Source organism: Nannobrachium achirus (genome assembly GCF_963921795.1).
Source record: "Nannobrachium achirus genome assembly, chromosome: 1".
In the NCBI taxonomy this organism is placed as follows: domain Eukaryota; kingdom Metazoa; phylum Chordata; class Actinopteri; order Myctophiformes; family Myctophidae; genus Nannobrachium; species Nannobrachium achirus.
The window spans coordinates 61,423,994-61,449,873 of record NC_137810.1 but is presented as its reverse complement, the minus strand read 5'-3'; the positions used below and the strand labels follow the sequence as shown (position 1 = coordinate 61,449,873).

The following is a 25,880-nucleotide window of genomic DNA, read 5'->3' as shown; positions in this document are numbered from 1 at the left end:
TCCTATGAACAGTGTGTGAAAGAACGTTTGGTAGGGGTTAAATGCAGGAGGGAACTCCTCTTCCACGGTGAGGTTACAGGTGTGTTCCAGGTCTGAATAAGACGCTATCATGATTCTCAGAAGGTATCACGATCGCCAAAATATCAAATGAAGCACAAAAGAAAGATACTTGCACAAAAATTCCTGTACAACAAACGAGGGAACTTTACATAAAAAAAGAAGAGGGGGGGAAAATGAAACATTAAATCATCCATTCACAGAAAAGCTCAGATGGAGCATGCATGCAAATATTAAGTCTTCGGATGATTTCAGCATCACATCACAGCCAGTGACAAAAAGTTTTATACATTTTGTTACAAGAACATTATACTAGGCGAGAAAGAACAGCATAGCGTCATTACACAGTTCCAAACTGTCAATGTCCATGGTTTTTGATTAGACCCTAGGGGAAGATCCTAAAGTAACGCATTCACCAAAGCTACCTAGCTAAGCTAGGCCTAGATAAGCCTAAAAAAAAAAAAACGTTGTCCCGCCTGAGAGAGGGTCACCTTGTCTTCCCCCCATCGATCTACTAACACTGTCAGTGCTGGGGGAAAGATGCTACTACCAAGACCTGAAACGAACAGTGAACTATAAGGAAGACACAATGGATGCCACATTATCAAGACAAAATTGACACCAGCTGGCTCTATTTCGACTCAAAACACCTGCCCTGTCTGAATTCATCCTGAATAATCCCTGACCACTACAGTATTGTGTGTCTGCCTGTCTGTGTGTGCGCGTGTATGTATGCATATATTATATGCATGTGAATGAGACACACAAAGTGACTTCCACGAGTTGAGGCACAAGTATATTCTCACCAACACATCCTACATACAGTATATCGTCGTTGTCGGGTGGAAACCTTGTATGTCCAAAACCTTCCTTTTTTTGGGTTATTATTTAAAAAAAAGATTTAAATTAGTGAAAATAGCCGATCTACAAGCACACACCGCCTCGATGCGAGGCATTGTGTGCTTGTAGATCTGCTATTTCCACTACCTTTGTGTGACACTAGCGAATTTAAGCAACGCGACGGCAGATGACAACGGCAACCGGAAATGATTAGCGCTCGATAGATCAACCTGCCGCCGTAGCAGCTGCCTGTACTACGCCAGAAGGTTGCGCCTAAAACGTCTGCTCCATAGACGCGTCGCCATGGGAACCAAATCGTTCAGTGAAAGAGGTGGGACCCCGTCGCCGACGGCTCTTTGCTTAATGATTTGGACCGCAGCGGGCTCCTTCAATTCCCCATTTTTGTATGATGAAATAGGGCCTTAGTTTACGAAAAAACGTACAAATCTGAAACGTGGAGATACAAGGTTTCTTCCCCACAGCGACGATATAAACTGGCCACAGGACCAACACATTATCGCTGTCGGACAGAAACCTTGTATCTCCATATTTGTACTGTAGACTGTAAAAGTAGCAAATATAGCAGACCTACATCCTACAAGATCACAACGCGACGTTTTAAGATTTCAGAAATCTCCCATTTCTGAACTTCTTTGGAAATTCTCGCCTACAAGGACATGCACAAAAGAGGGACGCCAGGTTTACCGTTTAGACCAGTGGTTCTCAACCTTTTCAGGCCGTGACCCCCAAAATAATCATATTTTAACAGGGGACCCCCCACCCTACGAGCAGTAAGAGTTGAGGCATTACATTTTGTATACCACGGTTCTATTGTGAATATAGGAGATCTACATGCTCACGAGGCGTTGTGAGCATGTAGATCGGCTATATTCACAATTTCTGCCTCTAATATTTGACAATTTGGCTAATGTTAAATTTATAAATTTAGAGGTATTAAAACGTCCTTAAATTGTCACTTTAGAAATGTGCATAAAACAATGTTGCACTTTAAGTTAATCATCTGGGGACCCCCACAAATAATTTGGGGACCCCCACCCACAGGTTGAGAACCACTGGTTTAGACCAGAGAACGACTTCTAAATCCTGACCCAGGTTTTCGGAAAAAACTTCATATATTCATTCAAAATAATAAAGTTGCCATATATATAGCAACAACTAAAAATAACGGCTTGAAAGGTATAACAACCCATAACAAGTCTAAATGGGTTAAAGTTGTTAAGTCTGTCAATATTTTATACAATACTGAAACAATGAGCTTGTGGCTAAATAATAACTACTGTAGTTGTCATTTAAAATACTATTTATAATAATAAATAACATTGGATGCAAAGATTCCTGAAAAGTAGCTGTTTTGGACAGACAAGGTTTCTGGCCAACAATGGCGATATGCTGGTCAAAATGCTTATGACCGACGGCTGTGTTGTAAGAACAGTTAGTTATTACTAGGGAGGGGACGATAAGCGATATTATCGTTTATTGTGATAAAAACACTCACGATAATCGTATCGTGGAGATTTATCATGATATCGTCCTCCGTCATGCACTGGGATCAATTCATCTTTTATTTGCCGAGCTGCATATCCGGTAGCACTTAAACCCTCTATAATTGGTAAAAGGTACTTAAAATATACGTACTTAACTCATTGAGTGCCTATCCCGAATTAGTTCGGGATATATTATCGCATCCCAGAGTGCCTATCCCAAACTAGTTCGGGATATTAAAAAAAAAAAAAAAAATTTGAAAAGATTTTTTTTTTTTTAAATTTTTTGGACCCCATCAAATCTAGTGAACATGATTTCAATCGCGATTTTGCATGTTCCACCCCATACAACCCCATCTAACATACAGGGCAGCCATGTTTGTTTACATAACATGTAAAACATAATGGCTATTATCTCAAGAATGCCTGAACGGATTTCCAATCGGATTTTTTTGTTTGAAAGCTGTGAACAAACTGCACAAATCCACTCCAATGCAATCCAGGATTGCATTGGATTTTTTAGAGCTCATTCTTCTCTGTTTTTTTCCCATGCATGAGGTGTGCAAGGTTTAATCGTGGCTAAATTGCCGAAAATAGGGCTTCTAAAATGCTTGGTAGCCAATAGCTAACTTCAAGCTAACTTCATCCTCTTCCTGTACATGCACAAAGTAAAGTGTTCAGGCAAGTCATGGCTGCAGGGCTTGTGCATATACCAGCACTTGTTTATGTAGCATTCTCTGGCCATTGGGCGCCCTCTAGTGGTGAAAAGGTGGCACTCAAAGAGTTAATACAATCTTTTTTTTCACTCTATCAAATGTCTTTGCCAAAAAATAGCCGATCTACAGGCTTTTGTAAATCTGCAATTTTTTTGGCAAACGTTCCGGCCCAGGATAATGGATTTTGACTATCGCGATAATATCGTAAATCACGATTTCTTTCGTCACAATAATATGACATTATATGACATTTTCCTATCGTCCCATCCCTAGTTATTAAGCAGCGACGCTGATGGGGGGGGGGGGGGGGGGGGGGGGGTTCGCAAACTGGGACACAATCTGGAGCTACATGGTGACGGGGTCACCTTAAGAAAAGAATATCCCTGGCACCAATCAATAGAAAACACAGCCATTTGACACAGTGTGTGCTTTTTTTTTCTTTTTAAGAATTCCTATCAAGCATGAGTTCAAGTCCGATGCACCGGGTGTAAAAATGTCCAATGTCACTTAATCACTTACACCCTATATACTCGATGGGAGTCCCCCAGGCCTTTATACTTAATGGGCCCTATTTTTGCCAATCTAACCCCTAAACCCCCTTTTTTTTTTTTACTATTTTGAGAAACATTTTTAAATAGTGCAAATAGCTGATCTACCTGCTCACAACGTGTCGATGTAGATCGGACATTTGAAATATTTTAAAATGTTTTTCAAAATAGTAAAAAAAAAAAAAAAGCAAAGTAGTTTAGGGGTTTAGGGTTTAGCGTGGACGAAAATATGGCCCAATATCTTCGGCAAAAATAGCCGATCTACGAGCTCTCAACGCATCGCGTGTTGCGAGCGTGTACATCGAAGGCTCATTCGTACTCCAGAGAAGGTGAAGAGCAGTTCACCTTCACCGCGGTGTAGTTTTCTAAAGCAGGGGTCTTCAACGTTTTCAGGCCAAGGATCCCTTAGTCGAGCAAGAGTAATGAAGCAGGGACCCCTATAACCTGTTCATAGATTCCATATAGTTTCATCGTTTGACAGCACAATCATCAGCGTATTTTGGATTCATGTCAATTTGTGTTTTCAGATATTTAACCACTTGAACCGTCAATACTTAATAAACTTGACCTTTCACTCTGTACTTAGTCTGCCCTTTTTCCTCTCTACACCAAACCACTTTGCCGAAAATAGCCGATCTACAAGCTCACAACGCCTCGCAGCCTGAGGCGTTGTGGATCTTCTTTTTTTGGCTAAAGTTCTCAGAATATGGACAATAGGGTTCAAGTGGTTAATATAAAAAAGGAGAAAAAAGGTTTCTAGTACACAAAGATTTGGAGGACCCCCTGTAGTAACTCTGAGGACCCCCTAGGGGTCCCGGACCCCCTGTTGAAGACCCCTGTTCTAAGGTCATACTAGGGTGAGGGTGAATTGAGATTTTAGAAAACTAAAAAAAAAAAAAATCTCTGGAGTAGGAACGAGCCTCGACTACTTCCGCCGAATGTCCACCCCCACGGTCCGTGGCGTTCGTGTGGTTTAAGACTTGCTCAAAAAGGGTCACATCTGTTGGTTTTTCTCTGTGCTGGAGGCAAAGGGCTGAGGAGTGGCGTTCCCTTGCACGCAGCATGTCGCCGTGCCGCCATGTTCTCCCGACACAGACAGCGATATGACACATCACAGTGAGGGGAGAGGGAATGCCACCGGGGCGGGGCTTTTGCCGCAAGCTGATAAAACTATGGAACATTGGAAGGGAATATAAGGTCCACAGTCACAGTCCAGGACCTGATCGCTCTCTCTCTCTGGACAGCATGCAGCCAGGCTGGAATATAACCCTCTACCCTTTGACACCCCCAACCCCCAACAGGAAAACACCGGATGCCATTGCCGACATAAAACTTTCCCCCACCCATTTCTCAGTGTACTGTTTACTTATAAGTTGTCGATTCTTGTAGCTGTCGCCATGGTCGTTATTCTCTCTCAGTTCTCAGTATTTTTTTTTTTTTTCCAAAGTCTTCATGTTGGCCGTTTTTTGATCTCTGGCTATGACATCTCTCTCTCCTTGTACCATTCTACAAATTCGTCCAACAAGACTGGCCCTGGAAAAAAAGGAAAAAGAAAAAGAAAGAAGAGAGAGATGGATGTAAATGATGCAAAAATAATCTATTTGAGTGTAGTGCAAAATCTTGAGTCAATTTAACATAAAAGTGTATAAATGGAACCAAATGGAGTAGTTCACCCCCAAAATGACTTTTTTTCTATTGATTAGTCACACCACAGAGACTTGAGTTTAATAATATTTTCTTTTGTATTTGTCGCATTCCTAAGACAAAAAAAATAATAATAATAAAAAAAAAGGTTATAGTAAATTGACCCCCATTGATTCTGGATAGGGACCCAAATAAGGCCCTGGATGGGGACCCAAATGCATTTGGGTCAGAATCAATGGGGGAATATTTAGGGTCAAGGGTTAAGTACATTTACCCCCATTGATTCTCACACAAATGCATTTGGGTCCCCATCCAGGGCCTTATTTGGGTCCCCATTAGACGATTATGTAATAACTGTGACAGGCCTATGTGTATGCTGGTTTATGGTGGATCTTCGTAATTACTCACAGGCACCATCTTCGTCATAGTTACTGAGGTCCAGGCTGATTGTCCTACTGAACTCTAAAACATTACACCACTGGTCTTTGTTGATGACTTTATACTTGGATTGCTGGAGGAAAAGCAAGAGAGGCTTTGGTTTATGCAATGGCAGACAATCAAATGACTAAACACAGCTGCGCGATATGCAGGGACGTGCTGGCCATTGGGAAAAGCGGGACAACTCCCGAACGGCCGGTTCATTCCCGGCCGGTCCAGGCCGGCCATTAGGAAAATAAATGAATAAATAAAATGTCGGCCTTCGTTCCATTCTGGGGGCTGGGCGGCCAACAAAGTAAATCGTCACTGTCGGGCAGAAACCTCGTATCTCCAAGTTTCAAATTTGTAATTTTTTTTCGCAAAGCAAAGCCCCGTTTCATCATACAAGGCCGTCGCACAAAAGTAGTGAGAACAGCAGATCTACAAGCACACAACGCCTCGCACCTGTGTGCTTGTAGATCGGCTGTTTTCACTAGTTTAAATCATTTTTAAAATGGTTTTGGACATACAAGGTTTCCACCCGACAACGACGAAATATAACTCATGTAATTGGCCCACTGGCTTGTCACTTGTCATGATCTGAAATGGCAAATGTTTGAGTAGCAGCAGCGCTATAGAGAGAGATCTCTCTCTATAGCGCGCAATGAGGGCCTCTAAAACTCTTTTTCCCGGGCTGAATCAGGGGCCCAGCACGTCCCTGGCGATATGCTCCGATTTGGATGGCGTTCAGGACCCTCCTTCCTTACCTCTAGAAACTGGTTAAATACGGGAAAGAGAGGCCAGGTCTTTCCCAGGAGAAGTCCCAGCATGCACTTGGCTGTGTTCAAGTCCAAGCTCCGCTGGTCCTTTTCCTGTCCGAGTCCAAAACAACCAGAGGGGTTCATGAGGTCAGTGTGAAGACATCCATCCAACAGAGATCACGCACAGTAAGCTCATTCTCTGCAACACAACGCCTGCCCATAATGCAACACATGAACCCATCGGACCCATTATGATCATTAAATATGAAAATGTCATATCACAATTATTAATCCATTATCCTGGGGCGGAACATTTGCCCAAAAATAGTAGATCTACAAGAGCCTGTAGATCGGCTATTTTTTGCAAAGAGATTTAGGTAGAGAGTGAAAAAAAGACTGTATCAAGTATGTATACCAGTAAGACTCCCTAATCGGGAGATAAGCGACCGTTGGTCGCTTATCTCCACAAATATCACAACCTCCACCTCTCACGTCATACGGGCAGCCATAGTTACACCTGGAATGTTGAATCTCCATATATGGAGATAACCTACGCATCACACAAAGTCTGACCTCACCAGCCCATACTTGGGCATGGACGACTTATATCTCCATATACGGAGATGGCCATATATGGAGATACGATGACATCACAGAGTCCACAGCTGATGATGTGGCGTGATGTCATACAATACACAAACAAGCCCTATATAGAGGGGCAATTCTCACCAGGGAAGAGAGCATTGCCTGGAATGTTGAATCTCCATATATGGAGATAACCTACGCATCACACAAAGTCTGACCTCACCAGCCCATACTTGGGCATGGACGACTTATATCTCCATATACGGAGATGGCCATATATGCCATGGAGATACGATGACATCACAGAGTCCACAGCTGATGATGTGGCGTGATGTCATACAATAAACAAACAAACCCTATATACTGATGCGGAGATATGAGCAGGGCAAAGGTGTGACGTGTGACGTGTGACCGACCGACCGACGGACGGCCGGTGGAGGTTTTCATAGTAAACTGCTCCCTGACGGTCGCAATTATAAGTACGTTTTACCAATTATAGAGGGTTTAAATGGCACCGGATATGCAGCTCGGCAAATAAAAGGGTAAATTAAATCTCCACGATACGATTATAGTGTTTTTTTATCACGATAAACGATAATATCGCTTATCATCCCATCCCTAAGTGCGGTCACAGTTGGTGTTGCACGCTTATGTTGCTCATCAAAAAAAATTGCAGATATACCAGCTTGTGACGCAGCGCACTGCGATGCTTGTAGAAAGCTTATTTTCGATGTGCAACACAAAAGTTCTAGCAGTATAAATCTGGAGTCAGTGTGTTACTCTCCTGAAAGTATGCTTACATCAGCTAAAGGAAGGCTGTGTAAATACAGGAGGTTGAACGCTTGATAAGAGCTCTCTCACTGCAAGTTAAGTCAAACCAGATAATGACATACTTAGAAAAACTCTACATATTGTATGGGTATGTTCTTACACAGTGTTTTGTCCCCCAAATGCTACTGCCTTTTGTTACATTCAAACCCTATGGTAATGGGGTTTGGCCCGCTGCAACCCATTTTGGTGCCCGACGCACAACTGGCTAGGGCTGTCACAATTATTACATAATCGTCTAATCGCAATTATTTGACATAATCGCAATTATCTGACATAATCGCAATCATTTAGTCATAATCGTCATAATCGTTTACATGGTGAACATTTTTCATAATTTTCAAACATTTTCAAAAATAGTGGAAATAGCAGATCTACAAGCTCACAACGCGTCGCATCGCAGGAATGTAATTGTCAACGACAACAACACAATTAAATTGTTAATCGCAATTATTTGAGTGACATTTAATCGTCATGTAAAATGTCATAATCGTGACAGCCCTATTTGGGCCGCTGCAACCCATTTTTGGTGCCCAACGCACAACTGGCCTCCAGGTGCAGCGCTCCCCCGCGGGGTGACATTTTTCAGGGTTTTGCACACTGTAACAGTAACAGCAACCACGAGCCATAACATAGGCCTATGTAACAACAGCATATAACAGCACAGCACTCGCGGGGGAGAGGGGAGGGGGCCCACTTGCATGCAGCATGTAGGGCACCCCGGCCTAGGGTTACCAACCGTCCCGTAAAATACGGGATCGTCCCGTTTTTGTAAACTAAAAGACGTGTCCCGTATTTTAAGGTCGGGGGATAAATATGAATGACGGGATGATTTAATTGAGAAATGACAGCGATTCTGCCTGTCAGTGAGCTTCCACTCTGCTCTGAGACAAGTGCTGCATCCCATTGCTGAGTGAGGCGCTGCGCTGTTTGGAGGCAGCTAATTGGCTCATTAACAGTGTTGCTAAGACACAGTCTCCGCCCCCTACACCAATCCATCCCATGGGCTGTAGGTTCAGTCCACAAGTTGCCTGCGAGGCTGCGTGAGTGCGTGCGAGCGAGCATACGACAGTACTCGGCTCAGAACATTGTTTAATGCCTTAAAAAAAACGTGTGACAGAAGATTGTGTACAAACAGATTAGACATGAATTCGTGATAGCCTAAACAACATTACAAGGTGAAAAAGCAGGCAAGCAAGCAAGCAGAAAATAAGCCATGGGATGGTATTCCTGGGAACACTACAGTAGTTTTGTCTGCCAACTAAAGCGACCTCAGACTGCAGGCTGGTATGTGAAATAACATAGGCATGCGTTGATTTTGTTTTTAAAACCTATGGTTATTACTGTATGCCAATATGATTAAACTAGTGTTGGGTAACCAGAGAGTGGGCACATGAGAACCAGGTAGACCTATATGTTTTGGAAAATTGAGAGAAATAAAATATAGGCCTACACTACATGATTTTAAGGTAATAGGACGTGGCCCAAAGACACCCGAATTAATATTGTGAAAGGAAAAATATGATTTAATATAGGAAAATACCCGTTTTAGCCAACTTTATAACCGAAAATACCCGATTTTTCGGCGGCGCCTATGGCGCCGCAGGTGGTGTCAGAGGTATAGGGAGGTGTCCCGTATTGGAAACTCTGGGAGTTGGCAACCCTACCCCGGGCCCACACCGCATAAGTCAATGGTTCTCAAACTTTTTCGGTTACTGATTTCTGAAGCCAAGTACCCCCTTCACCCGAGTACAGCATTTTGCTTATAAAATTGACATCAAACGTCCAGTTCCAATGCCAGTATGTTCAAAATAAGACAGCATAATGGCACAAATAATCATTGCTTTCTATTCAATAATAGTTGTACTAGTCATTCAGACAATTCACACATGAGCAGGTTCACACAAAGACTGTGAATGTTTTGTCATTACCCATAACAGTAAAATAGAAATACACATTCCCATTTTCTCCTGTACCCCCTGCAGTACCCCCGCATACCCCTAGGGGTACACGTATCCCCATTTGAGAAACAATGGCATAAGGGATGATCAGCTACGACAGGCATCACGCACACTCGCATGCCGATGATGCCAGGATTATTTAGGCGGAGCAAATACTATTAGTTCATATGATCATGTTTTTATTTTTATTCTTTAAATTTTTTGGTGCCCTTCGCCAGCGTGATGCCCGACACACAGTGCGTCATGCGCGTCATGGTAGCGGTGGCACAGCATCCACCTTCTAAAGAGCACTGAGCTGATTTTTATTGCAGCAACTGGAGCGCTTCCAAAAGCTGGTCAGAAAAGCTACACTTTTTACAAAAACAATAATGACGTGGACCACTCCTTTCTGAGACGTGGTCACCCGTCGTCGTCTTAGGCAAAGGAATGGGTGTCACTCGTAATCCGTCAGATGCTTAGTTTGACTTACGCGGGCGAAATCAAAGGCGTATCTGTAGATGAGCTTAAAGCTGGTGGAGTCGTTGAGGACAGATCTCAGGTAGTCGAGGGAGTTGCGCAGTCTCTCCGTGGAGTCACACCTGACAACGGAAACAAAGCCACTTTAGACACACACACACACGCACGCGCGCGCGCACGCGCACACACACTCTACACTCATGCACAGCTGAACACCGGAGAGCACGGCTATGACAAGAGCCCCCGTCTCATCCAGAGTGATTAACCCATTTAGGCCTAGAATTATTTAACGCTCTAACTATTGAAAAATAGCAGTTATACAAGCTCACAGCGCGCTGCGAGCTTGTAGATCTGCTATTTTTTAAAAATCGTGATTTCTTTTCTTTGAATGTATCTTTTTAAAAGCGAACATTTGTAACTCCAATATTTGCTTCTGGGTGGTCCCTGGAACGACACATTTTGAGATGGGGGTCCACGGCCAAATACATGTCATTTTGGGGGTCACCTGACATGAAAAAGTTTGAGAACCACTGAAGACATTTATAGAATCGGGTCAAAGATATTCAAAGACCTGCACAAATGTTCAAGATTTTTCAAAAATAGCGGCTCTACAAGCTTGCAGCGCGCGCTGTGAGCTTGTATATCTGCTATTTTGTAATAGTTAAAGCAGGAAAAATAAAGGTTAAAGTGGTTGAAATCTAAAGAGACGCAGATTTGCGCTCAGGTCTAAAACAACGGTTACACACATCCATTCAGAAACATTGTCATTCAGAAGATTGACTTCCATTGTGACTTCCATTATTCTAAATGGAGGTGCCACCTAAACCTAACCTAAACCCTAACCTCAGTGGGGGTATTTCTGAATGGGGATGTTTCTAAGTGGGGGTGTTTCTGAATGGAGGTCTGCCCCCTAAAACAACAGGGCTTGATGGCAGGACTTACTGTAACGAGCCCATGCCTCGCAGCCACTCCTGGAGAGTGAAATATCCCATACTCTGTGCATCCAGCTTCCAGGCAAGCACCAGCATCACCACCTGCACAGGATACAATAGGGCATTCACCAAATATTGGAATATTCCGAATATCAAAGTCACTATTCGACGCTGTTCACCGAAGTCAAATCTTCGCTTTTTTATTTTTTTATTGTTTTCTCTTTAAAAAATATATAGTTTATAGCTAGATAGGAAGTCATAAGAATGAGTTGTCAATGCCCCTCTCAAACTTTTTTAGGCTGTGACCCCCAAAATAAACATATTTGAACTGGGGACCATCACCCTGACAAGCACTTGGAATTGTAGGTATTACATTTAATGTGACTCGGTTCCGCAGATAAATATTGTGAAAATAGCAGATCTACATGCTCACAACGCCTTGTGTTGCGAGGTGTTGTGAGTATGTAGATCGGCTATTTTCACAATGTTTGCCTCTTGCTTACTTAATATTTGACAGTTTGGCCAGTCCTGTTGAATATATTAGACTATTCGAATACTTTGAGGTAGAATAATTCAAATACTAAAAATCACTATTCGTGAATGCCCTAGGACACAAAAAGCATCCCTTACAAACACACACACGTCTCCCTCCCTTCGGCTTGGCCGTGACATGAATTCATCCAGTGAAGTGAATTGGCAAAGCCTCCTAAAACATCCAACTGAGAACACAGCTGTCCACTGTCCTCAACAAAAAATGTATAAAGAAGAAAACATTAAGAAATTGAAATGATAAGGATGCAAGGCAATTGAAATAATAAGGATGCATAGGGCTGCCACGATTATGACATTTTACATGACGATTAATTGTCTCTCAAATACTTGCGATTAACAATTTAATTCTGTTTTTGTTGTTGACAATTACATTTCTGTTTGGCTTTTTGGCTTTGAAGTTGCACGTGGCAGATATGACACATAACCTAAATATACAAAGAAATTACTGACATATTTGACATTATACTTAAAAAAGAACATTGATAGTAGCCGATCTACAAGCTCACAACACGTCGCATCGCGACGCATTGTGAGATTGTAGATCTGCCATTTCGACTATTTTTAAAACGTTTCTCAACATGGAAACGATTCTGACAAAATAATTGCGATTATGTCAAATGATTTGTTCATGTCAAATAATTGCGTTTAGACGATTATGTAATAACTGTGACAGGCCTGAGGATGCAAGGCCTACATACACTTGCACCCACACCCACACCATTTTCTTTATTGTATTAATTTAATTTACTTTTCATACTGTATATTCATTTATTGAATTATTTTATGTCGATATGTTATCTGTTATTTTTATTTTATTTTATTTCTATGATTATTTTGTACTATGCTGTTAAATGAGGTGAGATTACTTTATAAACCCAACTGGGTTATTACATCTCACCTGCACAACCCAAGACAATATAATTTGTTTCAAATGTGTTGTTTTTTTCAAAATGTGCAAATAAACAAAAAGGCACAAAGGCAGACTAAAGAGAGGCATTGAACACACTCCTTACGTTCTCTGGTTCCACGCCTATGTCCTCGCAAAACTTCTCCATGCCCTCTGGCCCCACGACATCGTCACAGCCTGTTTTAGACAGATCAATGTGACATCATCATCCATGCAGGGGTGTCGCACCAAATTCTGGGCCCTGGGTACAAGGATTCACTGTGGGCCCCTAATGTTCTTCATAGGGGGGAAAATAGCAGATATACAAGCTCACAGCGCGAGCTTGTATATCTACTATTTTTTGAAAAATCGTGAAAGTTTGTGCAAGTCTTTGAATATTTCAAATCCTCCAAAGGTTTTTTTTTATTTTTTAAACTATGTTTCTACGTCAGTGGTGCTCAAACCTTTTCATGTGAAGGACCCCCAAAATGATATGTATTTGGCCACGGATCCCCATCTCAAAATGTTTAGTTCCAGGGACCCCCCCAGAAGCAAAATTTGAGTTACAAATGTTCGCTTAAAAAATACAGGGGCGGCATAGCTCAGGGGTAGAGAAACCGTTATTAGAGCACAAAGGGTTCCCGAAGGGTTCCCAGTTCGAATCCGGGCTCCCCCTGAGTTAATGTCGAAGGGTCCTTGAGCAAGACTCTGAACCCCTAATTGCTCCCGGTGAGCAGGTTGGTTTCCTCTGCCACCGGTGTATGAATGTGTGTGTGAATGGGTGAATGTAATGCACAATCTATGTAAAGCACCTTGGATAAAAGCGCTATATAAATGCACCATTTACCATTTACATATATTAAAAGATTGGCACACATTTTCACGACCTTTCAAAAATAGCAGATCTACAAGCTCGCCGCGCGGCACCAAGCTTGTATATCTGCCCCCCCTTGTGAGGCCCCTGCATCCATGTGTAACAGCCGAGGCGCGACACCCACCCCACGGAGCAAAGCGCTGGCTTTATAGGTCACAGTCATTCAGCATGGAAGCTGATTGAGTGTGTCGTGACATCCGCCCGGGCACTGGCGACCTCACCTGCATACTCGTAGAACCACTCTATGCATCTCTTACTGGAGAACGTCTCCTCTTCGCAGATTTGCAACGTGTCGTGTTTTCTGAAAACGCTGCAGATAAAAAATTAAAAAAAATAGTCAACACAACATCGCGCCGATGGCAATCTTTCCCGTGACTTTTTCAAATTCTCACCCTTCAGATTCCCACTTCAACCACTTTCAGCCCCGTATTGGGCATGTTGAAAGATTGTTGCCAAAATGATCAAAATGTTTCTATATATCGAATAGAACTCAAACTTACAGAGTCATGTCGTGTAGCTTGTAGATTATTATTAATGGGGAACTCCACCACTTTTCAACCTATGTTCATATAATTGGTCCTCACTCAAAAATAGCTTTTTTTTTTTCTCAGAGGAGGGCTGTGGGCAGGTCAGAAACCCATCGTCTTGTGACATCATCGATTGCCAATCCAGCTTATAGAAACTGCAGGCTTTCTATTCCTGAAAAGTGGCAATTTTAAAGTGGAAGCCGTTGTTCTCGCGATAATAAAAATCTAAATATTATTTTCAAAAATATTTATTAATTATATTTTTTTGGAAAATGATGATGTCACAAGACGATGGATTCTGAACTTCCCACAGCTCTCCTAGGAGACTTGGACTGAGTAGAAAAAAATTGTGATATTTTATCATGAACATTAGTGAGGACCTATTATATGAAGACAGGTTGAAAAGTGGTGAACTACTCCTTTAAGTGAAAGTGAAAAACGACACATGAATTGAAAGAGGAAATCTCGATATTTCTAAGTTTCATTATTTTGACCAAGGGTTAGGTTTAGGAATAGGTTAACATTCACCAGGTTAGCATTCACCAGCGTCGGCAGGTTAGCATTTCAGCAGGTTAACATTCACCCGCGTCAAACAAATGGAACATCGAACTAATGTTATGTCACAATATCGACATATAAAACGGGGGCCACCGAAATATTCTCTATACATGGTGAGCATTCTATATCGTCACTGTCGGGCAGAAACCTTGTATCTCCAAGTTTCAAATTTGTATGTTTTTTCGTAAAGTAAAGCCCTGCTTCATCATACAAGGCCGTCGCACAAAAGTAGTGAAAACAGCAGATCTACAAGCACACAACGGTGCGAGGCGTTGTGTGCTTGTAGATCGGCTGTTTTCACTAGTTAGGTTCATTTTTAAAATGATAAATACAAAACGAACGGTTTTGGACATACAAGGTTTCCACCCGACAACGACGATATGCAGTGATACGACAGCAACGAGAAAAGCTCCGCTCTGCAGTGTCCCCGGAGAAGCAGAATTCATCACTACGCCAGTACTGTAGGTACAGTAAGACTGGTGGCATTTTACCCCTGAGCCATAATGCTATCATACCTCTCTTGGCGGCTTTTCTTGGCTGACATGTCGTCTCCTGCGGACGGTCTCCTCTTTTTCCTTGGAGGCATGGCTCTGGAACAAGCTAGACCAAGGGGAAGACAGTAGGGATGGTACGATAAGCGATGTTATTGTTTATCGTGATAAAAAAAAAAAACACTCACGATAATTGTATGGTGGAGTTTTAATTTATCGGGAAATCGTCCTCTCCGTCATGCAATGGGATCAATTCACCATTTGTTTGCCGAGCTGCATATCCGGTACCACTTAAACCCTCTATTGGTAAAACGTCCTTATAATATACGCACCTGATACAGTCTTTATTTCACTCTCTACCAAATCTCTTTGCCAAAAAATAGACAATCTACAAAGCTCAAAAAAGCTCACTTTTCGCATGGCGAAAAGCGAAAGCGATATTTCGAACCAATAACCAAATTATTTTTTCTCAAGTAGGCTAATCGATCAATCTAGAAGATGATATATATATTCTTTATATATCAATAAATCAACACAAAAAAAGTCTAATCTATTTTTTATAATCATTAGTCTGATTCACCACTGAACCCTGTAGTATACTCTGTTGTACATTGGTGGCGATAAAACATAATCGTAATCGAGACAGTAGTTATGGGGCCTTATTGCGACCGAAGGTCGCAGTTTAGTATGAGTAACGGCACATCGTGTCTTCGCTTTTCTTTACGGTCTAAGGGTTTGCTGCTCTGACATCACTGTGATGTCAGGGGAACGACAATAACATAATCACTTTTATGCCCATATATGGAGATCCCTGATATTGAGCCCATTAACAGGATTTCATATGGGAATGCCCATAAATGGATGCCACATACCACACTAACAAAATCCACATATGGCCAAGACAGATGGCCAAGACAGCCCATATCTGTGTGGCTGGTTCTATAGACTGGGATCTCCATGTATGGGCATTAAAAGGGATTGTATGTATGATGTCAGATGTCATAGACGTCATAGGACTTTCACATAACGAATAACTGAGTAAGCATGTTTGGGGTCTCACAGCATATCTCCATATACATTACATGGATCTCCATATATGGGTACCAGGGGTCTCCATATATGGGTAACTGGATGGCTTGTTACCTGAGGGGTGACTATCCTGTCCCGAGTCCTCCGTCAGGTTCTGTCATGAGGTATGCACAGAAAGGTTAGCTACATGCTAGTGCACTGGTTCTCAACCTGTGGGTCCCCAGGGGGGTCCCCAGATGATTAACTTAATGTGCAACACTGTTTCCTCACTCTACAAACCAACATAAAGTTTAATGTATGCACATTCCTAAAGTGACAATGTGACAATACCTCTAAAATACCTCTAAAATGACAAATTAAACATTGGCCAAATTGTCAAATATTAGAGGCAGACTTTGTGAAAATAGCAGATCTACATGCTCACGTGAGCATGTAGATCTGCTATTTTCACAATAGAACCGTGTTAAACAAAATGTAATGCCTCGAGTCATACAACTCCAAGTGCTCGTCAGGGTGGGGGGTCCCCAATTAAAATATGATTATGTTGGGGGTCACAGCCTGAAAAGGTTGAGAACCACTGTGCTAGTGGAGAGAGAGAGAGAGAGAGAGAGAGAGAGAGAGAGAGAGAGAGAGAGAGAGAGAGAGAGACAGACACACACAAACACAGTAAATATAAAATGCATCCAAATGCATTGACATGAACCATATTTACCAGCCTGTGCAGGGTGTGGTAGATCTTGTGAATGCTGGCCAGTGTAGACAAATGGGAGTTCAGCTGAATGTCTAGAGTTTCCCCACAAGTGAAAAACAAACTTTTATCAGGTCTACAAGTGAGTGACATGCATGAATAACCTTCAAATGTTCCTTGGAAAACAGGGGTTGTCGCACCAAATTCTGGGCACTGCAGGGTACTTTAACTATTGAAAAGTAGCAGATATACAAGCTCACAGCATAGCACTGACTGAGTGCCGCGCTGCGAGCTTGTAGATCTGCTATTTTTGAAGAAAAAAAAAATAACCTATGTTTCTATGTCAGTGGTGCTCAAACTTTTTCATGTGAAGGACCTACAAAATTATATGTATTTGGCCACAGACGCCCATCTCAAAATATTTATTTCCAGGTGACCCCCCCAGAAGCAAAGTTTGAGTTTAATACAAATGTTCGCTTAAAAAAATCATATATTCAAAGATTCGCACACATTTTCACGACTTATAAATAGCAGATCTACAAGCTCACAGCTATTTTTCAATAGCTAAAGTAGGCCTATAAAATAATTCCAGGACCCTCCACCTTGGGCCCTGGTAAGTCTGTCCCACTCCCCCCCACCCATGTGACGCCCCTGTTTGGAAACCACATGAATCCAAATCAACCCAGAGACAGACCACCACAGCTGACAATCTCCTGTGTATGTTATTGACAGAGCCATTCATTTTTTCCCCCAACTGTATCAATGCAGTTGTGGTGACTGGTCGGGTGACATCATTATAGCAGTAAGTCTTATGCGTTTCTATAATTAGATTCCCCAACAGCTTTTACCAGAATAATTATATGACCAGTTCCCCCATATCATATTATGGTCTCTGTGTCTGTGATTTAGGGCCGTTTAAAAAAAGACAAAATAGTGATCACATGCGTGACAGACTAGATCTTGCTCCACACACATAATGCTTGCAAAGTCCAAATGACTTGGATTACATGCACACTACCTTTTGGCCAAATGTCATCTAGCCATTTGCGTTCAGAGGATGTCGTCCGACACAGTCGCGTTTAATTCGTTTCGAAAAGGCCGAAAAAACAGAGAAATCAACGGACGTGCGACCAGATAGCACAAGCTGCATACCTAAAATAGCAGCGCACACACGCACAACTTGCACACAGAGTTTACAAAGTATCTGGAGAGTTGGCTACATGGGCGTTGTAGTCCATTTCCTTAATGAACGCCATAGGAACCAGATACGGGAGGTCGCTAAATCAAACTACAATTCCCAGGCTTTAGAAAAATAATTATTTCACCCCTCTCTCTCTCCCCCAACATTTACCTCAACTGATGAATGCATTTCACATTGTTACAAAAAAGAGCAACATTGTATCGCGGTTATAACACATCTACTGCGTAGATGTGTTGCATTACAATATGTAAATGGCACGCAGACGGACTGCACTGCTGCTGCCGCGCGCAATGAAAGATGTTTTACAGAAACTGCGTCACAATTTTTCATTCTCTGTATTTTTCCGCAGCTTGACTGCAAATATTTGACCGATTTAACAACAAGCAATGCCCTGTCACCAAGTTGAAGTTGACATTCGTGGGCCAACCTCAACAGTGATCTAACTAACGGACACAAATCACAACGGATCATTTTTTTTAACCAAAAACCATGTAGATTTGGAACACAACTGCACACCAACAACGTAACGCTGAATAAACATCACCACCAGCCCCCAGCAGGAAAAACTGCAGAGTCAAAAGCATCCCCAGCTTCACACGAGATGAAATTATTATTGCAACTATTCTCCCTTTGTTGTCGCCCCGAGACAACTGGGAAAATACAACAGCACACACAATCCATGCATGATCTTCTGCAAGTAGATCCAGAGATGCAATGAATGCATCTGACTTGTCTGCACAGGCTTTGTCTCCGACGAATCGATTAAAAAACCACCCACTCTTGCTGAATGATTTGCATATTCAAAACGATTGTTTAAAAAAGCCACGTTAAAAAGGATACTTACTTGCCGCATCAGAGTGCATTTTTATGAAACACACAACTGTCTGTGGGAAACCAGCCGCAGACCCGGCCAGTGGGCGGGACATGTCAGCATAAACCACGCCCTATTAGTGGCTTAGGCGCTAGATCGGCCCTCGTGGCCACGCCCTTGCTCGCTGCGCATTGGCCGACTCGGGTGTCATGTAACCGGGTGGTAGACAAAGAAATAGAGCCCTCCCATGCGCCGGCGAGATAGGGCAGAATTCCAAAACAGGCCGTCCCGTCTCGGCGCCTCATTGGCTGGCGAGCTGACCCGCACGCGTCAGTCATCGGAATTTCCTCGTGCTAGAGCGAAGACCGGCCCACGACGGGATCTGATTGGCCAGGTCCATGGGTTTGTTGGTAAAAAAATCAGCCACACAGCAAAAATCATCTGTCACACACACACACACACACACACGCACACACGCACACACACACACACACACACACACACACGCACACACACACGTATGCACGCACGCACGCGCACACACACACACACACACACACACACACACACACGCACACACTTCTGACTTTTTTCAGATGGGTGGTCTCCAAATTATTTTGGGGGGGTCCCCAGACGATTAACTTAAAGGGATATTCCACTTTCAACAGGGAGCAGTGGTAGGGCCTCTCTCCACATACACACCCATTGTAACTTCAAACTCCATTTTAACCATGATAGATTAATTAAAAACACCCATTATTTTTTCTGGCGACTCATAATACCCTCCTAATACGTGAGCAGGCCGTGTTTTTTCGATAACTTTTTTCATTTATTTTTAATAGGGAAAATGGAAAAAATTAAATACAAAAAAATAATTATTAAAAATAAACGAAAACACTTATCGAAAAAACACGGCATGCTCACATATTAGGAGGGTAGTATGAGTCACCAGAAAAAATAATGGGGGTTTTTAACGAATCTATCATGGTTAAAATGAAGTTTGAAGTTACAATGGGTGTGTGTGGGGAGAGGCCCTGGGCCCGGAGGGCCTGGTAACATTTACATCAAATATCTAAATATTCAATCAAGCTAATTAAAAACTGTTCAGGGTGTTCATAAAAGCCTGATTAGATGATCAAATTACCAAAAGTTTTTTTCAAAGTGAAATATCCCTTTAAAGGAGTAGTTCACCCCCAAAATGACTTTTTTTCTATTGATTAGTCATGCCATGGAGAGTAGAGTTCAATAATATTTTTTGGTTTTTGTCACATTCCTAAGACAAAAATTTGATTCGGGTAAATTTACCCCCATTGATTCCGGATGGTGACCCGTTTCGAAACGGGTCACCATCCGGAATGAATGGGGGTATATTTATTGTTATCACATTTTTGTCTTAGGAATGCGATAAAAACCCAAAAATATTATTGAACTCTACTCTCCATGGCATGACTAATCAATAGAAAAAAAGTCATTTTGGGGGTGAACTACTCCTTTAATGTGCAACATTGTTCAACAGTAAACAAACCAACATAAAGTTTAAGTGTATAGAGGGCATCTGCACCATACTAAAGTGACAATTTATGGACTTTTTAATATCTCTATTGGCAAAATAAACATTGACCAAATGGTCAAATATTAGAGGCAGATTTTGTGAAAATAGCCGATCTGCAACGCGAGGCATTGCTCGTCAGCTAGGGTGTTAAAATACGATTATTTTGGGGGTCGCGTCCGGAAAGGGACCAACTTTTAGGGATAAAGTGGTTAGCCCAAACTGATTTTGATACTACATTGACACATTGTGTATGTGTTAGTCTTAATCTAAGGCTATGTGCGTGTGCGTGTGTGCGTGTACATGTGCATGCATTGCATTGTGACCCAGAGGTGAGGCCATCAGATAGTCTACTACAGAATAGATGATGATGTTTAGATTTTAGGAAAAGACATGACAGTACAATTCAGATACAAGGTCTACTAATTTGATTGATTGATTGATTGATTGATTGATTGATTGATTGAATACTTTATTTAACAGTTTGCAGAGACAGGTACAGACAGGGATGTGTACACTACACTACAAGGTGCTGTGCACTCAATTCATATAAAGATTTGACAGACAAATATACAATACTATGCAAAAACATATAAACGTCATATAAATGAGTAGAGAACGAAAGAAATATCAAGCAGTTCAGGCGGGGTGTGTGTGTGTGTGTGTGTGTGTGTGGGGGGGGGGGGGGGGTTACATAGGTATCTTAGTGGTGTACCGTATCTATGCAAGATGCTGTACTCTGTCACCTACCCTGAGCCATCTCACACTTTCAAAATGTTCAGGTGTATGGTGCCCCCATATCTTTTCTGACAGGGACGTGCTGGTTCCCTGATTAGGCCCGGGAAAAGGAGTTGGAGAGGCCCTCATTAAGTGCGGCTGGCGGCTGCCCTTTCCGCCTTCCGGACGAGCTGCGAGGCCACAAATACTAACCAATGAGCAGTTACTTTTAGGTCTCATCGTTTTTCTGGTATAAAGAGAGTCTAATGATGTTGTATGTAGACCATCTGGGAGTAGTCAAAGAAGCTAGGGAGTAGTGGCCCGGTATTCAGATGATAGACAAGCCAGTGGGGCCAATGTGATGGCTCTGTGGGCTGCTGCTACTCAAAGATTGGCCATACTTTGAGGGCCGGCCATTTTTTTTTATGGCCAGCCTGGACCGGCCGGGAATGGACCGGCCGTTCGGAAGTTGTGTTGTGAGTTAGTGTCACTCACAATATAGTGTTTTAACAAAGAAACAAGCCTGTATGCATATCAATAGACCTGTATAGTAGGTGCTGAAATCAGCACTGCAACACTGGGTGCCCCCGAGATGGAAGGTTAAGCAGTAGCCCAACCAGTTTGTTTTGGGTCTTGTCTTTAAGGCCTTTGAGGCGCTGTGATACAATACGGGTCCGCATCAGAGTTCCGACGGTCCGGTATTCCGACACTAAAACTATAACCCTAACTCTACCCCCAACCCTAAACCTAACCTCAGTAAACCTTACCTCAGTAACTAACCTGCCGACGCTAAGTAACTAACCTGCCTTACGCTAAGTAACTAACCTGCCTTACGCTAAGTAACTAACCTGCCGACGCTAAGTAACTAACCTGCCGACCATGTCGGAACAGCGGATAGTCGGGATAGTGAGCGCTTCCCATACAATACGTGGACTCCATAGTCAAAGAAGGGTTGAATGAGTGCTCTTGCTTGAGTCTTCAGAGTGTTCTTACTGACCAGCAGGGCGATCCTGTGCAAAAAAACTAGTTCTTTGGTTGATTTTTTGATAACCTTAGTCATTATGTCAATCGAAAGATTTGCCTCGATATAGGATGCAACCCAATAAAGTAATTTAGTCTTTTCGGGTGATAACGCTGTCACCCATTTTGATTGTGAAGTTTTTGACCTTGCTAAGGTGAAAGTTGGACCCAAATAGTTTGTTGTCAGTGAGCCAGGTGCAGATCTTACCGAGTTCAGAGCTAAGGGCCTTTTCAACCTGTAATTTGTCCCTGTCCGAGACTATGAGAGCCGAGTCATCCGTGAACAGGTTTCCTGGTTTCGTAGCCTTCGACCCCGTTTTTCAAGTTTCCCAAGATTTTGGGTTTTGAGCTCATTGTTGAAGCATTTGGTGGCTGGCGAGTTTAGACATACTTTTTTGAATGTCTTTTTTTGTTGTTGTCTCTGAGTTTCATAGTAGTCGGATTTATCCATGGCTCTGAGCTGAATTTATCCATGGCTCTGAGCTGAGCGGACTTTAACCCTGATGGTTCTCATGGGTAGCCTCGCGTTGCCAGACTCTATCACACTGATGACTCATCACTTTTCACAGTTTTGTGGGACGGTTTTTACCCCAAGGAATGTTTTTCTTGCAAAACAAATGCTTGCAATGGATTTAGAATCATGAAAAAACTCTAGATTGACCCCTCACATGCAACTTAAAGCAGATTTTTTATTTTTTAAATATTTTTCTTTTCCTGTATAGTGAAGTCAATTGGACAGTGAATATACAAATGGATATAACTTTTTTTTGCTATGTTTTCTGGCAGAGCAGGCCTCTCATTCTGTGGACCTTAATGACCAAACTAATAGATAAAACAGAAATAAAAACGTGCGGCATGACAAAAATCTATCAAGAAGAAGCAACCCCTCATCACGTCCATTGAGTTGACAAGTGGCCCCATCTTGTGAGGTTTTCAGCCATCTACGGTAGCTCTTAAAAGTTAAATAAACCCAAAAAGCATTACATTGTATAACATGCCAAGCTAACACATGTTGCATGCATCCTCATTTCTTTTCTATTTTACAGGAATAGAATTCAAACCAAATCATTATATTTAGTTGTATAAATGCTTGGCAGTACTGACTGGCTGGCTTTAAGCTTCCTGTAACATTGGAGACTTATTGTATGGTTAAAATATAAAGCACAATACCATTCTGATTTATGGTTCTGGACTGGTACAGTAGGGATCCGTAATGGCTGCCAGTCTCCTGTAGGAGGAGCCAGAGGCTCCAGTTTAATTTTAAAATGTGGTTCAGAAACAGATTTTTCCAGGTGGCTAACAGGTTCACAGCTCTATTTTATTGTCACAATCTTGTGCATGTAAGAGTAAAAGATATCTGCGCCCCTTATCAAAAATTCAGCCCAGCCTGTCAGAGCACTTTTTAATGGTAAAGGGACTGGTCAGGAATTCTCAAGACCCTGCACATTTGTCAGATGTCCATTTTTCATGTAGATGCTTGGGTTTTTCCAGATTATAAATTGTGATAACTGAGCTCTCTCTGGTACAAATGACCAACACATTAGAGGGGAATGGTAGTGCAATAGAAAAGATTAGCATTTAGGATCCAGTAATCCTGAAACTCCTCACACCCATGTGTGTAATCACAAAAGAATTGGACTTGATCCTCCTTGCCAGTATGTTTGATATTCTGGACAATCTGGGGTAAACATAGTGGGTCAGACCTAGCATGAACATTTCAACCTGCACATTTCTTAAACAGTCATTTATTTGCGCACGAGCTGGAGCAACTATCAAAAATGCATGATTAGTATTTACAAATAAACATGATTCAATTCATTCATTAATTACGGAAAAAAATCAATAAACATGGATAAGAGGTTTCTGCCCGACAGTATATGCAATGTGGCCCTCTGGAGTGATTGTGGAAATATAGTTGCCATCTCCATCATCAAAGTTGCCCACCCCTATAGAGGGTTTAATACGGGTTACTAACAGGTCATTTTGACCGAGTTTGAGATTGCAAAGTGCAATAACTCTCCCCGTGAAGGTCTCAGAAATTTCCCCTCCCATGACTTTTCCGAAATACTCAAGACATACAGTATGTTCTCGTTTTTTTTCCCCTTCTGAAACGTTTCCTAAGTATGATATAATACACCATTATACCACTCTGACTGTTAGTTATCGGTCACTCACCCATTCCTCCCCCTCCCAGAAGCAAGGAGTTTCACAACTTTTGCGCTCCCCATTTGAGAGGTCAATTGAAATGCTAGTTCACATTTGGAAGACAATAGAACACCCGCTGGCAGCAGGGGAGGAGGTGTTGCTCTCCTGGGCCAAAAGGGAGATAATGTACCTGTCAATTTGACTGATAAATGCAGTCAGAGTGAGAAGTGATTTTCTTTCAGTCACCCGAGTGTTAAGAGTTTAAACATGTTTACCAGATCTTACACACCTCTGCTGTAGATTTATAAGTACTTATACCTGCATAGAGAGGTCGTGTGAAGGTGGTTCTCTCTGTATGAAGGAGACTCATTGTGTTTCTATCAACATCAACACTGTAATAACTCAGAACACCTTCTGGCTGATCTACAAACACCGCAAACCTGATCCCCCCTGTGGAGGAAGCAGGTCCTGACACTGCTGTACGAATGCTGTTGTGAGCGAACCCGTAGAGTTTATCACCATCAGGACCCCCGCAATCTAACATCCATGACTTATCATTGTATCCAAAGTCTGATAGATCCTTCTCCTTCCTGTTGATGTCTTCATAGCTGACTGCTATATAAACACTCTCTCCACTCCATTCTACTTCAAAGTAAGAGCGTACAGACAGACTCTCTCTACTCAACACATTAGGGTAAATGGTAAATCTCTCCGGATGTTCAGGATAACCTTGGTCTTGTTCTGTATAAGTCACCTTCCTGTCCTCTGACAGGAGGAGGCGTCTGTTTGCTGTGTTTGGGTCCAATGACAGAGGAGAGGTATCTGTGAGAAAAAACACATGATAGAATAATATCACAACTAATTAAACACGTTCTACCTGAATACACCAACATTTTCACACTATAAAACATAATTTTAACTTCTTAAACCCCATGTGGTTGACCGGAGTCCCTCAGGGTTCTGTACTATATGCATTGCATGACGTTGTGAGCTTGTAGATCTGCCAATCACACACATTATACATTATGAAATAATAATAATAATTAGAAAATGTGCAATTTTGGGAAATTGCGAGTGTGTTTGCCCGACTCGTCCCGACGCGAGTCGTGGGGTCTGCCGCCGGTACCCGAGGAAGACGTTGGGACGAATACCGTCGGGGGCCATGCAACGTGCGATTCAAAACGGATCCTGATCGGATCCTGCGTTCGTGATGTATGGATATGGTTTCTTGTTTTTAATAAATGGGCTCCTCCCACACATTTCACAAGCCATTTACATTGTCACATCACCCCTGAGATCACTTGTATTACATTTTGTGGGGATTGTTCCCCCCCAAAAAACATGTTTTGTCATAAAATGGTTACATTTGGCGTATTTGTGGCTCCCCTATGGATCTATAGGTGGAAATGCTGTTTGATGTTTACTGGATGTTTCGTTATAGTGATTTTTGGATTTTCTTTGTGTGAAATAGGCCCCTCCCACTAACTTTGGAAGCCTATTACGGACAATCACAATTTCACATGAATATCTTTATCACATAGGTCAAGAGATCATGTGTACAGGATTTTGTAACATTTGGAGAAAA

The 25,880-nt window shown here is 42.2% G+C and overlaps 1 protein-coding gene across 3 annotated transcripts; it reads right to left on the bottom strand.

The window, feature by feature from the left end:
- Positions 1-1,452: 1,452 nt before the first annotated feature.
- Positions 1,453-18,966, bottom strand: dcun1d4 (DCN1, defective in cullin neddylation 1, domain containing 4). 3 transcript variants are annotated; one of them, XM_080734477.1, is made up of 11 exons: positions 18,898-18,966; positions 16,877-16,947; positions 16,279-16,318; positions 15,160-15,244; positions 13,781-13,869; positions 12,813-12,883; positions 11,258-11,349; positions 10,329-10,437; positions 6,492-6,596; positions 5,716-5,818; positions 1,453-5,196 (listed from the first exon to the last, which is right to left on the bottom strand). In XM_080734477.1, exons 1-11 carry the CDS (start codon positions 18,914-18,916, stop codon positions 5,141-5,143), a joined length of 840 nt encoding a protein of 279 aa, XP_080590603.1. In that variant the 5' UTR covers positions 18,917-18,966; the 3' UTR covers positions 1,453-5,140. The 3 variants fall into 3 exon arrangements, with proteins under 3 accessions (XP_080590603.1, XP_080590604.1, XP_080590605.1); XM_080734478.1 differs by having other exon boundaries at positions 15,160-15,234; positions 18,898-18,908; XM_080734479.1 differs by lacking the exon at positions 16,279-16,318 and having other exon boundaries at positions 18,898-18,956.
- Positions 18,967-25,880: the final 6,914 nt, after the last annotated feature.

Coding starts and splice junctions, on each gene's coding strand:
- dcun1d4 (XM_080734477.1), bottom strand. Junction 13,870..15,159: donor AAGAAAAGCCGCCAAGAGAG/GTATGATAGCAT, acceptor TTTTATCTGCAG/CGTTTTCAGAAAACACGACA. Junction 5,197..5,715: donor CTATGACGAAGATGGTGCCT/GTGAGTAATTAC, acceptor CTTTTTTTCCAG/GGCCAGTCTTGTTGGACGAA.